Source organism: Ochotona princeps, chromosome 15, assembly GCF_030435755.1.
Source record: "Ochotona princeps isolate mOchPri1 chromosome 15, mOchPri1.hap1, whole genome shotgun sequence".
Taxonomy (NCBI): Eukaryota; Metazoa; Chordata; class Mammalia; order Lagomorpha; family Ochotonidae; genus Ochotona; species Ochotona princeps.
Window position 1 is genome coordinate 8,088,401 of NC_080846.1, and position 16,751 is coordinate 8,105,151.

General features: G+C 57.5%; 1 protein-coding gene across 1 annotated transcript; it reads left to right on the top strand.

Moving 5' to 3' along the window:
* Positions 1 to 8,481: 8,481 nt before the first annotated feature.
* MB (myoglobin) lies at positions 8,482 to 15,962 on the top strand. The gene is made up of 3 exons (XM_004589553.3): positions 8,482 to 8,659; positions 13,932 to 14,154; positions 15,360 to 15,962. Exons 1-3 carry the CDS (start codon positions 8,565 to 8,567, stop codon positions 15,504 to 15,506), a joined length of 465 nt encoding a protein of 154 aa, XP_004589610.2. The 5' UTR covers positions 8,482 to 8,564; the 3' UTR covers positions 15,507 to 15,962.
* Positions 15,963 to 16,751: the final 789 nt, after the last annotated feature.

Sequence of the window (16,751 nt, forward strand, 5' to 3'; positions counted from 1 at the left end):
ACACATGCACTCTGGGAGATTGATAATCATTGAGAGGCGATTTTGTCAGTTGCCACCTGCCTGGCATTTTGTAAAGTGGTCTTTCCTCTGGCAGCTGGGCCTCTAGGGGGAGGGAGGCAGGAGGGCACCTGGGTGCCTCGTTCCCTGGCTGAGCAGCCCACTCTGCAACAACAGAGGAGTCACTTTGGAATGTTCTAAAGAGGCCAGGCCATGGGAGGAGGCGTGCTCCTGTGGGCACAGAGAGTAGGTGCTCCCTATAGTGGCCCTCTGGGATGGCAGGGCTTCCTGTGGGCTGGATTGGGGTGGGAGAGGCTGGACTGGGCTGGACTGGGGTGGGCTAGACTGGACTGGGCTAGCCTGAACTAGGCTGGGCTGGGCTGGACTGAATTAGGTTGGACTGGGTTGGGCTGAGCTGGGCTGGGCTGGGCTAGAATGGGCAGGGTTGGACTGGGTTCCTCTCTTCAGGGTTTGTTTCTGTATTCCGCTGAGAGTGGCTCCAAGAAGTGCTGCTGTGGCCTCCTCCCACTGTGGTTGTGGACACCCCACTGCCCTGGCAAGGGTGGGGTTCCAGCTGGTGGCCCAGGGAATAACCCCTGACCTCATCACCATGAGGAGTGGCTTCCAGAATGGGTGGGGACGTGCGGGGCTCCCTTGTAGCCCCATTTTCTGGAAACCAGCATGGTTCAACACAGCATGTTCCCGCAGGTGTGGACCCCAGCGTGGATCTGCACAGCACACCATGCACCACGGCTGCTGGGCTGAGCTGCAGCACGCCTCGTCTCACCGGGGCTCTGCATTTAGCTTAATTCAGGCTCTGCGAGGTTCGTCTGCGGCTGTCACTGTTTTTCAACGGACAGAACTGAGACTTGGAACAGAAAAGGAGATATGACTGAGACCCTTTGTCCAATCCTGCCCCTCCCCCGAGCTAGGGCTTGAGTCTGAGCAGGGTCTGAGCAGGTGATCTCGGGTGCCAAATCTCACCCATCTTGGTGCCAAATGCACCTGTTTGGATCCTGTGCCGTGTTCTCTGGCTCTCCTGGGACGAAATCCACTGGCCTCTGTCCTCGTCCCTCCCTGGGTGTCCAGGGTGGCCTATGGACTCTGTGGATCAGTGGATGGGAGCAGGGATGCTGTGGCTGGGATTGGGGACAATGTGACCTCTTCCCCAGAGCAGGCCATCACCAGCCAGGAAGGGCCCCTCCCTCCTGCCACTTTGAGGCTGGGCCAACAGCCCCCTCCCCACCTTGGAGCTCAGCACCTACTCCACCTGACCAGGGTAGAGGACCCCTGCATGTCCCCAGCCTGCCCCTCTGCATTTGGGCTTCAGTAGGTACAGTTGATGTTACCAGCTGCTGACTTTGGGGAGGTTTCTAAAAATGCTGCACACTGGGGTTTGTGAGGTGGCAAAGTAGGTTAATCCTCTACCTAAAGTGCTGACATCCTGTATGGTCTCCAGTTTGAGTCCCAGATGCTCTACTTCTGATCGAGTTCCCTGCTAAGGGACTAGGAAAGCAACTCAAGTCCTTGGGCCCCCTGCACCCACATGGGAGACCCAGAAGTAGCTCCTGGCTCCTGGTTTCAGATTGGCTCAGCTCTGGCTATTGCTGCCATTAGAGAAATGAACTAGTGGATGGAAGATCTGTCTCTGTCTTTCCTTCTCTCTGTAAAATCTGCCTGTTAAATAAAAATAAATCTTTTAAAAAGTGTTACACGCCCGATATAGAAGAGGTACTCAGCAGATACGGTTATATGAATGAATGAATGACTCAGTCAACCTACCCTTCAATTGTGAATAAGCACAGTGTGTCCATCACAATGATAAGTTATGATGCAGATTTCCCGGGGGGGGGGTGGTCTCTGAAGCCCCAGAAGCATTGAGTCCCTCCTAGCTAAGGAGCAGTGAGGGATCCGTGAACGGTGGCACCCAGGGAGCTGCGGACCCTCGGAAGCCAGCAAGAGTCTGGCAGCAGGTACTGGAAGTGCGGGCGTGATCTGGGATTATTAGAGTGAACTTGGCCTTTGCAAGCCTCAGCAATGCTGGGCAGACATGGTACCTGCCCCCTTGGGAGAGGGGCATGGTTTACTGAGGGCAGAACAGGTGGAGGTTAAGGGCAGATACTCGGGAGCACTGGCGGCTCTGTCATCTGTGGTGAGTCCAAGAGGTCACGTGGCCCCAGGGCCTCACAGTGTGTTGGCCATGTGTGCGCTGTGAGGCAGGCACTGTAGACGCTGCCACCCAGCAGGTGACCAACCAAGCCACCTACTTGCTCTGGGTGTCAAAGCCGACAAACAGTGAACAAGGATTCGAAAGCCCCAGTAACTAGTTCCAAAACCCAAAGCCTTGATGACTACCCTCTGCTGTCCATCACGGCCGTGTGGGGAGGGCCTTGGCGGTGGGGGCAGCTTAGATGAGCCTGTGAGGGATCCCAGACTGTTCTAGAAAGTACTTAGCAGTCCTGCCCCTCCAGTCACCGCCACCCCTTCTTTGCTCCAAGGTGGAGCCAGGCAAGTGGGAAAGGAGGGTGGAGGAAGGGGAGGATCTTTGGGTGTGTGCACCCTTGGGCCTCCAGCTCCCTGCTGTAGGTGACTGCTTTGGTCTGGGGCCAGGACACCTCTGCATGTCAGTTGGATCATCTTGTCCCCTGGCCATTTGTAATTCTGTATTGTCCAAGTGCGTGGTCCTGGTCTTCTGCCCCTAGCTGCCAAGTGCTGTGCTGTGCTGTGAGCTTGTTTTCTTCCTGTCCAGGCCAGTGGGGGACCACCAGCCACCTCCACTTCTCTCAATGTACTCCCCAGGAGTTTCTGAACCCTACATGACCCACTCAGCCCGTGGAGAACCAACTAAGGACATTTCCAGCCCGACCTCCCCCTACCCCCGCCAAAGGCCTCCATCTCTCCTCCTCCCTCTCTCCCTTAACGATGGATGCCCCTAGTTTTAGTCCTGCCCTGGTCATGGAGCCCAAGACTCCTCCCAGACTCCCTTGTAGCTGAATCGATCATGTGATCACATTCCTTCCAGTGGGGCAGAAGCAGAGTTTATGCCCTCCGCCTTCTGCTGGCAGGGACCCCAAGCACTTGGGCCACTCCCATGGCGTTCCAAGGTGCATTAGCAGGGAGCTGAGTCCAAAGAGGAGCAGCCGGGACTCAAGTCAGACACTGACACGGGCTGCTGGTGTCACAAGCAATGGTATAACCCACTTAAAAACAGAATTGTTTGTTTCAAGTGGCTGTCTGCAGTGACAACATCTCCTCTGGGCGCTGCTCCACATCCCATCGGCTCCTTGTTTACTGCGCCGGGGAAAGCTGGGGAGGATGACCCAAAAGCTTGGTCCCCTGCACCCACGTGGGAGACCTTAAGGAAGCTCCCAGTTCTAGCCCGGCCCAGATGGCACCACCTTTGCAACCATTTGGGGAGTTAAACAGCAGACGGAAGCTCGCTCGCTCGCTCGCTGTAACTTTGCTTTCCAAATACATTTTTTAAAAGGGAAGAAAAGCAACTAGCTAGCTACCCCTTGTCTCGCCAGCGAGGAGGCCAGCGAGCTGGGAGCGCGCAGAAGCTCCTCGTGGCCACCAGAGGGCAGCAGTACCCGTGCGGGTGCGCCGGGGCCGGACCTGCCCTGGCCCGCCTGCAGACCCCGGCCCCGCTCCGAAGCAGAAAATCAACCTTCTAAGAGCGAATGGGCCCAGGTCTTTCCGCTGTCTGCAGGGGAAGAGGACGAGAGGGAAGGTTCCAGGAACCACAGCAGGTCTTGGCCGTGAACTACCGGCCGGCCCCGTACGGGTCATCCAGGCTCCATCCTAGTTTTGGCAGCTGTGTGTCTTGAGCCAGGTCCCTCCACCTCTCGGGGCCTCCGTGTCCCAAGGCCTAAGGTGACCGAAGGTGGCAGATGCAAGCGGGCCCTGGGCGGCCCTGACTCCTGGGAGGAGTAATGTCCGCGTGGATGGACGGGCAAGCTGAAAATGGAGGGGAGCCCCCTGTCCCCACCCTGGCCGAAGCCTGAGCCGAGCGAATCAAGAAGTGAAGTGCCCAGCGGGAGCCCCGAGGGCGAAGAGGACACACCTGCCGAGCAGAGGAGGGAGAAGCCTCAACGGGCAGCTGCTCCTGGGAGAGGGGCCTCAAGGAGGGGTAGTGGGGACAGCAGAGGTGGCGCCGGGTCCCCAGCAGGCGACAGCAGCTGGGAAGGTGGGGCCAGACGGGAGACCGGAGCCGTCTTGGCTCTGGAGCGGCCCAGGGCGGGGTTGGGGGAGCAGGCCCTGTCCCCTGCTGCACCTGTTGACCGCGGATTAGGATCCCTTTGTCCCCGCCAAACCTCCTCCTCCTCCGACGTGCCCCAGTGGGCCTGAGGGGGAGGAGCAGCAATTGTATTTTTAGTTCCCTGCTCCTCTCGCTGCGAGAAGCCGCCTCCCCCATCGGCCCTGGCCCTGGGTGCAGGGGTGCGGCTGCACCCGGACCAGGGGCACTGCGGTTAGTATGACCTCTGGTGGCGGGGGCTGGGGGTTCCCCAGGGAGGGGCTGTCGTGCAGGTCCTGCAAACTCCCTGGCCGCAGCCCGGGCGCCCAGTCCTACCCTGGCGCTGGCTCAGGGGAGCGGACCTGGCCAGGAACCGAGCGGGGTGTGGGGCAGACACAGGCCGTGCCTAGCCTGTCCTCCCGGAAGCACACTCCCAGGAGCAGGAGGAAGGGATCAAATTGAGCGGACCTCTGCTTTAGAGGGGCCAAGCTGCCTCTTAGTAGCAGTCATAGGAGAATCATAATGGCCCTGCGGGCAGATTGCTAGGAACCCTGGCTGAACTCTGAGCCCTTGCTGGGGCTCACACCGTGTGGTGGGTGCTGCCATACCCTCGCTAGGTCTGCCTTGGGCACGGGTGCCGAGGGGTGGGAAGTGCCAGAGGCTGAAGTTGGTAGAGCCGCCTTTCTCACCAGTCTGGACTCCTGACTACCCTGGCCAGTGCAGGTGCTCGGCAGGGGCAGGGGACGGAGCTCTGGAAACATAGCATGGATCCAGAGAGTCTTAGGTTGAAAAGGATGGCATTCCTGTTGATTCTCAGGAGCAGGTGGCAACCCTGTGGGTTCTGGCGGCGGAACTGGCGTGGTGTCAGCAGCAATTCTGCATCATGAAGTCCTCACTTTCGCTTTTCAAAGTCAGAGCTTTGAACTTGAGCTGCTGCTTAGCTCTTCGTCCTCCCAACCAGAAGATGACCCCTCCGCCCATGGAAGGCCCTTTCTGTGTACGGCTGCTTGACGGAGCACACCTTGGGCACTTCTCTTGCCAAGGAGTGTTGATGTTTACTTACCCACGCGCGTGCGTCACTGGTCCCCAGGGAGACAGCGGAGCCAGGATGGCAGGGTGAGCATGACCAGGAGGCAAATGTGGGCTCAATAATTTAAAAAGAAAAGTTTTTAAAGTTTTGGGAGTGAGCGCACCGTTCCCACAGGTTTTCAAGCAGGGACCAGGTGATGGCTAGTGTTGGGAAACTGGACAAGGCACTGCTGAAACCCTTGCTTTGCCTCCAGGTTCTTTGCCCCTGGAAGTTCTAGAGCTGTCTCCAGCTTTCTGTGCATCTAGAACCTAGAACGGGGGGTTCTAGACCCATCCAGGGTAAGACCCCCTCTTGGCGGTCTAGAGTATCAGTCCTTGGATCTCAAGGCCCCAGAACTTGGACCTGAGGATGACTCCGCAGGTCCCCAATTCTGGAACATGAGAGAGGGAAGAAGGAAGGGGGACACGCTTTCTTTAGGGGGAGGGGGACTCCCCCTGTAGGGCATCAAGCTAGCTTGTGAGTGTGCGTTGTGTTTGTGCGCATGTGGAGTGTGCAAGGCTCTGCACACACAGGCAGCCTGACTTCACTATTGTGTGTGTGTGTGTGTGTACGTGTTTGGGGGGTGCAGACTGCTCTGCACTCACGGCAGCCTGGATTGCCCATCGTACTTCCCTCTCCAGGCCACAGGGAAGGCCATCAAAGGGATAATAATAGCCCCCAAACAGAGCTGGTGACTCCAGGTAGCCATGGCAACCGTGGGGCAGCCACGCTGTTGTATTGATGCCTGAATACGAACAGCTGCGGGCTGCCCCTGGCCATTAGCTTAAATGGTAAAACTCCAGAGATCTGTGGGCTCCAGGGCCCCACGTTTCCATGAGCAGTTCACAGGGGTGCTTGCAAGGTGGGTGAGAGCATCCTAGGACACACTTGAGCTGTGCTAACAGGTAGATAAGATTGACAGTCCTGTGGGCCGTCCCCAGCCACCTTGGGAGCCTGGCGGGCAGAGGAGAAGCCTGGGAGGGGCCGGAGGCAACCGTGGACAGCCCAGGCCCAGGGCTGCAGAGACACTTAGAAGGGCAAGCAGGGGAAGGCTGGGAAAATGCCCACTGTGCGGGCGGAATCAGCTGGGACCAGGACTCCACGAGTGAGTGAAAACCAGAATGTGCCCCAGGGCAGGTGGTCCTGACTCCCCCCTCCTGTCCCTCAGCTGACACCAAGTTCACCTCCCAGCAAGTGAGAAAAAGGAGGGACAGAGACCAACAAGGGTCCGAGGCCCAGGCAGACCTTGTGGGAGTTTCACCTCTCTCTGAATGCTTGCGTGGACCCCAGGATGGGGCTGTTGAATGAACTAATGAGTGAGTGAATGAATGATGCCCCTACGGCAGCTTTAACTTCTGGCTTGGCTGCTGCTGGAATTGGACAGGTTCTTTGAGGTCTTGGTACACCCTGCTGGGTGGACGTGGCAAGTGCCCAAGGGCCTGTGCTTGGTGGGCATTGGGGTCAGCTGACTCCTGAGATGGAGGACTCCATGCAGGGTACGCGATGATCACGTGGGAGGTGGCAGCTCATGGCTTCCCGTGACCTGAGGTGCCTACCCAGTGCGGCCATGAACTTGACTCCTTTCCACACATTTCTTCCTACTTGATCCTTCTTAAACAGGCCAGCTCATGTTTGGAGCACGAAACTGATTAATGGGGCTAACAGACAATGGCTGTTCAAATACAGGCTGCCTGTTGGTTGGCCTGGGTCAGGAACCAGCCCTGGCCCCAACATCAGGTTTAGGGGAGACATATGTATGCTTGAGGGAGCCGGACAGCCAATACTGCTACAATCGGGAGAGCTCCTTCCCTCCCCCTGCTGAACCTTGCCCTCCGCAGCTGTAGGATGGGAAGCGCTCGCCCCGTCTCTGGGGGAGCACCTTGTACACTGTGCAGCCCGCAGGGAGCCCGTAGGGAAGGGCTCGGGCGTACCTTCCCCTGGCCTCGACCAGCTGCCCTAGGTTTCTTCCTCTCACCTACCTCCCCCAGGACACTGTGGGTCTCTTCAATGCAGGGATGGGTTTTGTTTGGTCTTGTGATTGCCAGTGTGTAGTGTCTGACACACAATAGGGATTCTGTGTGTGGGGTGGGAGATGGGTGGGTGCGTGAATGGGCAGTTGGATGCTCAGTGAGTGATAGATGAATGGACAATGAGTGGGTAGATGGACAAACAGATGCAGTGATGGGTAGAGGAATGAGTGGATGGATGGAGGGTAGATGGATGGATCTGGGGTGGATGTGTGGATGTAAACTGTATTTTCTCAGCAAACATGGGTTCAGTTCACACCTGCTCCAGGCACTGAGTGAGGCCCAAGAGATGCACAGAACAGGGAGACAGAGTCCTCCTTCTCTCAGGGTTCTGAGAAACAGTTCCACCAGTTCCCCTAACTATGCCTTGTTTACACGGAGTCCATGTTGGTCTGTGCCATGCATGGCTCCCGGGGTGCTGGGTGAAGCAGTGCATACACGGTCCTTGGAGCAGGGCCTGGCAGCCAGCAGTGTCTGTGGGAATCGGCTGTTGTTGCAGTCCTGGAGAAGCAGGTGCAAAAATCTGGAAGTCTAACACAGCGGGAGTTAAGGCAAGGGCGGAGGGAGCACGCACTGTACTTTGAAGGTGTAGGTCAAGTGCAGCTTTTCAGAGGGAAGTGGCATGAAGCCAGATGTTCTCTTGAAGGTGCTGGACGTGCCTGGCCTGCCCCCACCCCCAGCCCACCCATGGGCTGCTCCCGGTCACTTTGGGCCACATGAGGGGCACCTGTTGGAAAGGGTAGAAGGAACACCAGGGGCCCACAAGGGGCCAGGACTGTCCCCGGGGCCTCCCAGGCGCCTGTTGCCCCAGCTCAGACACAGCGACAGGTCCTCCTGGGATGGCTGACAGCTGGGGCATTGGGTTTCAGGCTCTGGCCCTGGCCTTGGTGGTGCCCTTTCTCTGGATGACGGGAACCCTGGCTCAGCCTGTCCCCCTACCCCCGCCGCCTCCCTCCCTCCCCTGTGGCCTGACTTGTCCTGCCTCCCCACAATGGCACCTGTCCCAAATAGTTTTCCATGTGAGGGCTAGAGAAAGGCAGAGATTAGAACACCGCATGAGAGACAAGGACCAGGAGGGCGGGGAGGAGGAGGGCGGGCACGCGCCATCAGTGACCCACGGCCAGCCAGGGCGAGGTATAAAAGCCCCTTTGGGGCCAGGCAGCCTGCAGAGCCCAGCTGTCACTACCAGAGCACCCAGCCAACCCACGCCCGCGCTTCTTGTCTTCTTCAGAAAGCCATGGGGCTCAGCGATGGCGAGTGGCAGTTGGTTCTGAATGTCTGGGGGAAGGTGGAGGCTGACCTCGCCGGCCACGGGCAGGAAGTCCTCATCAGGTAAAAAAGGTCGTGCTGTTTCCTATTGGCCCACACCCTGGAGAAGAAGGGCACTCAGCAGCAAGGTAGCCACCCTGGGGTAGACCAGTTGGCTGCACTGGCTTTAGCCTCTCTTTGATCTTGCTGGTTTAGGGGTGCCAATAATTGGATTTCTGCCCAGGCTGATGCCAGCTGCCAGGGGAGAGTGGGTGAAAGTTGAGGCTCAGACCCTGGAGGCCTGTTGCACCCCCTACGAAGGCCTAGATGGGATCCTGCCACCTCCCTTACAAGACAAGGACAAATGGGACCTGAGCGGGCAAGGACATGCCCGGAGTCCCAAGTGTACTCAATTCTGCAGAGTTCAGGTTCCTTCAAGTTGGGGACAGACCCGGCTATAGACCTGGCTCTGCCGTGGAGCAGCTGTGTGAGCTTGGGGAAGCAGCGCCTCCACCCCCCCAGTGAGTGATGGGGGGCAGTCCTGAGTCCTAAGTCACAGGGGACGCTTGCATACAAGTGGGCACCACAAAGTGCCCCAGGGACAAGAGAATTAAAAGAGAGGTTCAATTTGGTGCAAACAAGCTTTGTAATTTATGTCTAGCTATTTTGTTGTTGTTTATTTTTCAAAAGATACACCTTCCATGAATCTTTTGAAGATCTTACAAAGAACATACTTTGTAAAGCAAGTTCTAGACTGTCAGCGACTATTCTAGATGAATTTAGGATGGGGGACTTTTGTAACGAGAGAGAGGAGAGAGAAGCCCTTGGAGGGACCTTTGATATCAAGTGAGTCTTAAATGTGAGAGCTGGAGTGATGTGGCTGCCCTCGACGAACCAAGTGTCGGAGTGTCGTCCATGGCGACAGCTGTGGGTGGCACACAGACTCTGCGACCCCAAGTGGTACAAGAGCCTTCTTCCCTCCAGCCCTCTCTCTGTGTCCTGGGCAACTGTCTGCTGTGGGAGGAGACAGGTCCCAGGGTGGCCACAAGCCCGTGAATTGCCCTTGGCCTTTACTTCTTGCGGGACTTTGTCCTTGTGTCTGAGCTGTCCCCACCGCCCCAGGTATCCCCTGCCAGTCTCCCTGTGCCCTGCTCCCACTCAGATGTCCTTTTGGGCTCCCATGGGGCAGTGCCTTTTTTGCAGTGCCCTCCTCCTTGGGGAAGAAACTTGTTGCTCTCAGCTCCTTCATCTGAAGTTCCAGTTCTTAATGGCCCCAGTTAGGTCCACTGGAGGGAGGACAGACCCTCTCGGCATGGCATGTCAGGGTGTTCCCCTGCGACTTTCTGCCCCTGCCCCTGCCCCTGCCTGGGCAGCAATGTTCTCCATCAGATTGGATGAACGTGCCCCACTCCCAAGTGTGCATCAGTCTTGAGCTCATCTGCTGGGTGACCTTGGGCAAGTTTCTTCCCCTCTCTGGCCTCGCATTCTCTGTTGCTGGAGGATGTGTATGCCATGGCCTCACAGGTGCCCCCCCTCTTTAAAGCCAGGGTTTCTCTGAGTCCACCCTCCCTCCTGCCACCACAGATGAGGCAGGGCTGTTGTGGGTTGGAACCGGCATGTGCCAAGCAGGGGTCTTTCCAAGGTGATTGTGGGCTGCCAGCCCTGAACTGGCGGCTTGGACATCTTGAAGGAGACTTGGGGCATTGCGTCATGGAGGGAGCTATTTCCTCCCTCCCTGGGTTGGGTCGCAGAGGCCTGCCAGGGGCCAGGCACCAGGGATGAGACCTGATACCAGGCACTGCCAACCTCTGCGAAGGCCCCAGAGGGCCCTGAGTGTGTCATGTCTTGGGCCTTGACACACACTGTGGCCACGCAGGCTGCTGCTGTCCGCTCAGCATGGGGGTGTTGGGGGAGACCTTTGGGGTGCAGGAGGGTGCTGAATCTCAGCTTGCACAATGCCCTCTCAGGAGTGGGCATCCTGGAGGGCTCCGGGCACCAGACACTGTCCCTGCTTGTGCTTGGTGACCTGGCCAAGGTCATTTCTCCAGAGCCATAGGTTATAAGAGAGGGTGCCTCATGTTGAGCTCCACACATGGTGATGTGGTGGTCATGGAATTCTAGGACCCATGACCACCACATCATGCTGTGTGTTGGGAGCACAGTCAGGCGAGGCCGGCTCAAGGTGTGGGGTGCAGGAGGGAGGGGGCTGCTGGGTGGGCTCTACACCCCTGCCTTTCCTTGTCTTACCCTGTCATCTTTGGGGGATGTTTCTTTGGGCATTCTTGTTGAAACAAACGGGTCTATAGCATGCAAAGTTTGAAAGCCACCTGCTGGCTGCCACTGCTGTTCACAGTCCAGGGAGACCAGCAGTCTCAGCCATCAGTGTCAGCAACAGGCACAACTTGGAGTTCCTGCTGATATTGATGGTATCCATGGGGAAGGTGCAAGGATGGTGCCAATGGTGGTGGCAACGATGAGGATGATGATGGTGGTGATGGTGATGATGAAGATGATGGGGATAACATGATGAAGACAGTGGTGATGACGGTGATGATGATGGTGGTGGTGGCGATGAAGACAGCATGTCCATGCAGCTGACAGTGGTGGGAAGGAGGACTACTGCAAGCGTCTCTGCAGCACACGTCCTGTGGTGTGTTCGGTGTGTGGTGACTCACATGTCTGGGGACCCCCTGAGGCTGAGATGCTCAGTGTCCCCACAGCGGACGAGGTGCTGGGTGACCTGCCTGGAGCCGCTCAGCTGGTTGGCAGAGGCTGGATACAAACTCCTGCCCCTCTACTCTCGGCCACAGAGCCGGGCCAGCCACAGCCTCGCCGCGCCCGGCAAGGCGCCCCACCTACACTTGGCTTTTTGTTCCTGAAAGAGTCAGTAGGACGTTCACGGGTCTGAACAAGTGTCAGCATCCCAGGAGGGGGCTGGACAGGGCCATGGGTTGGAAGTTAGCAGGCCATGGCCACCTTCCTCTGGACATGGGATGGCCTGGTAGATCCCAAGGGACCTTCTTCTCCTGCACTGTCCACTGGGCCATGGGTTCCCCTCTGGCTGTGTCCTACTGAGACTGGGAAGTGAGACAGGCTAAGTCTTCTGGAGGTTGAGAGATCAGCTAGACTAGTACCTCCCATTGATATGGGAGTGAGCTGAGAGCCAGAGATGTGGCGTGAGCCTCTATGTCACACCGCACGTCAGCGACAGAGCCCGGATCAGAACTCAGCTTCTGAAACTTCAGTCCTATGCTTCCTGCCATGGCCGTTGGGGAAACGGGCAGCTGGGGTGCCCAGCCTCCTTGAAGCCCGGCCTCGCGGTCTGCCAGCGTCTTGACCTTGGCCCTTCTGGGGGGATGCCAGGTCTCGTGCCTGTCAGCAGGCATGGCAGGATCATTGTCGCCAGATAAGAATAGTCAGGAGGTTCGGGGACCCTTGAACGGGAGGTGCCAGAGACGAGCTGTCAGTGACGCACAAAGCTTTGGACGAGGTCCCTGGGGGACAGCGGGGGGTGGGCCTGGCATGCTGGGGCAGAGCCTCGCTCCGTGCCCACAGCTGCACGCCCTGTGTGTGTGTCTGTCCATGTGTGTGGCTGTGTGCTGTTCACGTGTGTTGGCATCTACAAGAGCACACATGTGTGTGCCTTGTGTCCAGTCATTGCTCTGTGTGTGTCTGTCTTTGTGTGACAGCAGTGAGCTCTGCACAGTTGTCAAGAGTGTCACTGTGATGCCATACCACCCAAGTCCAAGCCCCGGGACAGTCACTCAGACTGGCTTTGTCTGTGACATAGGGTCTGCCTCATCGGGCTTTTCTAAAGGAGTGAACGAGGGCCCGGTGAGATAGCCTAGTGACTGAAAGTCCTCACCTTGCATGCACCGAGATCCCATATGGGCACCAGTTCGTTTCCCGGCAGCCCCGCTTCCCATCCAGCTCCCTGCCTGTGGCCTGGGAAAGCAGTCGAGGATGGCCCAAATCCTTGGGAGCCTGCACCCACGTGGGAGACCCGGAAGAGGCTCCGGGTTCCTGGCTTCAGATTAGCTCAGCTCCAGTTGTTGAGGCCACTTGGGGAGTGAATCAGCAGACAGAAGATCTCTCTCTCTCTCTCTCTCCTACTCTCTGTATATCTGACTTTCAAATAAAAATAAAATAAATCTTTAAAACAAAATAAAGGAGTGAACGTGAGACAGTGTGGTTGGCTGTGTTGAGTCCTGTTGACTAGCAGAGTGTGTGTGTGTGTGTGTATGTGTGTGCGTGCGCATGTGCAGCAGCCGGGTTTAGCACGCTAGCAGCTCCCATCCAGAGTGGATGCCTCCCTGACTGTGGCTCAGAGAGCAAGTATGAATGGTGCTCACTGTGTGCCATTGTGTGTGTGTGTAGGAGGGGGAGTGTGTGTGGGTTTGATCTTGTGTACATCTCCAAGCACGTTCTGCCCTGGCATCTGGGGGGCTCCTGACCAACCACACGCCTGCTCACAACATAGCTCAGATCCTGACATGCGCACATGGACTTGGGCTTGAGTTCCAGTACAATTCCCTCCTCCCTGTCCCTTGTTCTAGGCCAAATGCACAGGCGAGAAGACCCTGGTGCCCACTGCAGCAGCGAGGCAGGGTGATGAGAGACCCAGTGTTCCTCTCCCAGGCCCCTGTCATGGCCACTGGTGGGCACTGGGTGCCTGACAGAAGATGGCACTCTCCTTCTGGCAGAGCTGGGGTGGGCCCCATGGTTTCTGCATGGGCTGGGGAGACAGCAGGAGAGGCAGGGGCCCTTGCCAGGACTGCTCTGCAGGGGTATGGCTGCTGCAGGAAGGAGGGAGCCTCCCACAGCCCAGAGGATGTCAACAGCTCAAGGTTGACCTCTGGGCAGGAAGCCAAGGAATGGTCCCCAGCGGGCACTGGGATTTTGTGAGTCACTCAGATCTAGTTTCAGCATGGTTCCTCTCTGCTCATTAGCCCTACAATGTAGGCTGAGGGCTTGGCAGCTCCCAACACAAAAGGAACTAGCACCATGGTATATCAGGCTAAGCCTCTGCCTGCGCACTAGCATATAGGCACCAGTTTGAGTCCCATTGCTCCACTTCTCATCCAGTTCCCTGCTAATGCTCCTGGGAAAGAAGATGGCCCAAGTGCTTGGGTCCCTGTACCTGTATAGGAGAGCCAGGAGAAGCTCCTGTCTTCAGACCGGTACAGCTTCAGCTATTGTGGCCATTTGAGGAGTAGAGATGTGATCTCCTCATTCCATTGCTAGAATGGAGAAGCCGAGGCCCAGAGAGGCAGTGGATTGCCTGGGGTGCCCTGCCTCACTCCCCCAGCCCGCCTTCCGTGTGCCTGCCTCTCACAGCAGCCTTCTGTGCCTGCAGGCTCTTTAAGAATCACCCTGAGACCCTGGAGAAGTTTGACAAGTTCAAGAACCTCAAGTCAGAGGATGAGATGAAGGGGTCAGACGACCTGAAGAAGCATGGCAACACGGTGTTGAGTGCACTGGGCGGCATCCTGAAGAAGAAGGGCCAGCATGAGGCTGAGCTCAAGCCACTGGCCCAGTCGCATGCCACCAAGCACAAGATCCCGGTCAAGTACCTGGAGGTGGGAGGCAGAGCCGGGACTGGGGGCTGGGAGGGAGCTGGAGCTGAGGACAGGGAGGGAGCCGGGGCTGGGGACCGGGAGGGAGTGAGGGAAGGAGTGTTAACCAGAGTCCCAGATGAGCCACCCCCTGAATTGTGGGAGGGCATCTTCCTGCTCTCCACAGCTTCTCCCTGCAGGCTTGCCCCCTTTCAGGGTTGCCCCGATGACCACAGGCTTCCCTATAGAAAGGGGACAATGGCTAGGAGGGAGGCAGGGATGGCAGCCACTGAGGGTGCTCATGACTCCCTCATCCTCCAGCTGCCCCAACATTCTGAGTAGGAGCAACTTGGCTCCAGAGTCAGGGAAGGCCAAGCCAGGGGCACCTCTGGGTCCCAGAAGCCCTCACCTTGTAGGTGTGACCCCACTCACCCCCACTGTGGGCATGGGCCTGAGCTGCACCTGGCCCTCCAAGGGCAAAATTGGCTACCCAGCTACCCTGTGCAACAATCTATCCCACTGTTGCTTAGAAAATTGGAGGTGAACTGAAGCGTGTGTGTGTACTGACACCAAGGGCATGGGCATTTGGGAAGCTGCCCAAAGATGTGCCCCTGGAGCTAACACTTCCCCATCCCTGCCTTATGTCACGTGCACACTGGGGTCCTGAGACTTGGGCCATCTTCTGCTGCTTTCCCCAAACACATTAACAGGGAGCTAGACTGCCAGAAGAGCAGCCAGAATTCAAATGAGGGCCCACATGGAATGCCAGCACTACAGGTGGACTTTTAATTTGCTATGCCATGGTGCCGGTCCAAAAAAATAAGGGCTTTATAATAGCAGCTATCCTAAGCCATTGAATACACACAAAGGGAGAACTGTTTTCTTCTAGAATTTCTGGTGTTGAACCCCTGGATTAGGTACCTTTCCCTATCTTCTCTGTTGCCTTCATGTTGGGGGTACCCTAAGCCCATGTCGGTGCCAGCTAAGTCCACCCTGAGGGCAATGGGCATGAGTGGGCTCTGGGCTCCAGTGCCTCTCCCTGGCTGCATGACATCAGTGCACAGCTCTGTCTCCCTGTGCCTCAGTTTCCCCTCTGAAAGGTGACAGCAGTGGCTGGTCACACTGGGTGTGGACATAAAGGAATAACAACACAGAGCTCTGGGTTCTGCTCCATGGCTGCCCCACACACACCGGGCAGTGACCAGCACTCTCCTATGTCTTGTCTGCAGTTCATCTCAGAAGCCATTATCCAGGTCCTGCAGAGCAAGCACCCCGGGGACTTCGGCGCCGACGCCCAGGGGGCCATGAGCAAGGCCCTGGAGCTGTTCCGGAATGACATGGCTGCCAAGTACAAGGAGCTGGGCTTCCAGGGCTAGCCCCCGTCGCCAGGCCCACCCCATGCCATGTAGCTGTGTAGGATGAGCTTTTGAATGGCTGCTTCATTTAGAACAGGTGGGCAGGGGAGGCCCCTTGTGGGATGTCACCACCGTGGGAAGCAGGAACACACCACCCGTTGTGACCTGTACATTGTGGATAGTACCCAACTCTACCACCGCCTCCATCCCAGCCCAACTCCTCCCCCTCCTGCAGAGCCCCCGCCACGCCTTCATCCTCACCCTCTCCTCTCAAATCATGCAGTGACGAAACCCCAGGCCAAAAGGCTCATGTCCCACCACCTGCCCCCTTGCATATCCCGGAACAGCCCCTGGCCGGGGGGAGGCCTGGGACTAGCTCTGGGTGAGTGGGTGGGGTGGAAAGGAGCTGCCAAGTGTGTGTACCTGCCCAGGTACGAGGGCAACTAGCCTGGATTTAATAAAAGGTCCTGCAAATTCTCAGTGTCTGTTGGTTTTTGTCACCCTGTGGCAGGGAGGGGGACACCAGGCTCTGTGGGGAGAGGGGTAGGAGGAGGAGCAGGACTCCAAACCCTAGACCACACCCCGGTTCACGGCCACGGAGCCAGCACGGCACCACTGCTGGATGGACACCTCTTGAACACCGAAACCCTCTTTTATCAAGGTGCTGCGGGTGTGCACCCCAGCATGCCATCTCCTGCAGAAGAGTGGGCTCAGGGTTAGGGGAATACTTCCACACACTTACCTTGTCATCCACCTGCATGCCCTAGACCACAAACACTTCTGTGCCAGGTGCATACGCACGGGACTGAGGTCTGCTGACATTCTTACCTGGAAGATGGCCGCAGGCAGGCTGATGGTTAAATCGCAGCCAGAGTGCACATGGGCGGGGCTGTGGGTATCCCTGGGGACCGTCCGGGGCTCAGCATCCATTCAACAAATGCGAGGCAATCGCCCTACCTTGGACATGCACAGAATGCCTAGTTCTGGCTTAGATGGGCTTAAATGGGCTTGGAGAGGGGAGGGAACCAACCCTCAATCTGTTTATTGGAGGTTTCTCCCTAGGTGCAACTCACATAACCCCCAGCCCAGCAGGGACACCTGTGTCACCCCAGGTCACAGGGCTCCGTTGGCTCCATGGAAAGGTTAGGGGAGCACTGTCGCTGAGCCATGGCAGGGTTGTGTATGTGTGTGTTGGGGGGGTCAGGTGCCATCCCACTCCCCCCTGTTGCTATGGAATCTACAGGAGTCTGCAGGATGCCTCTACCC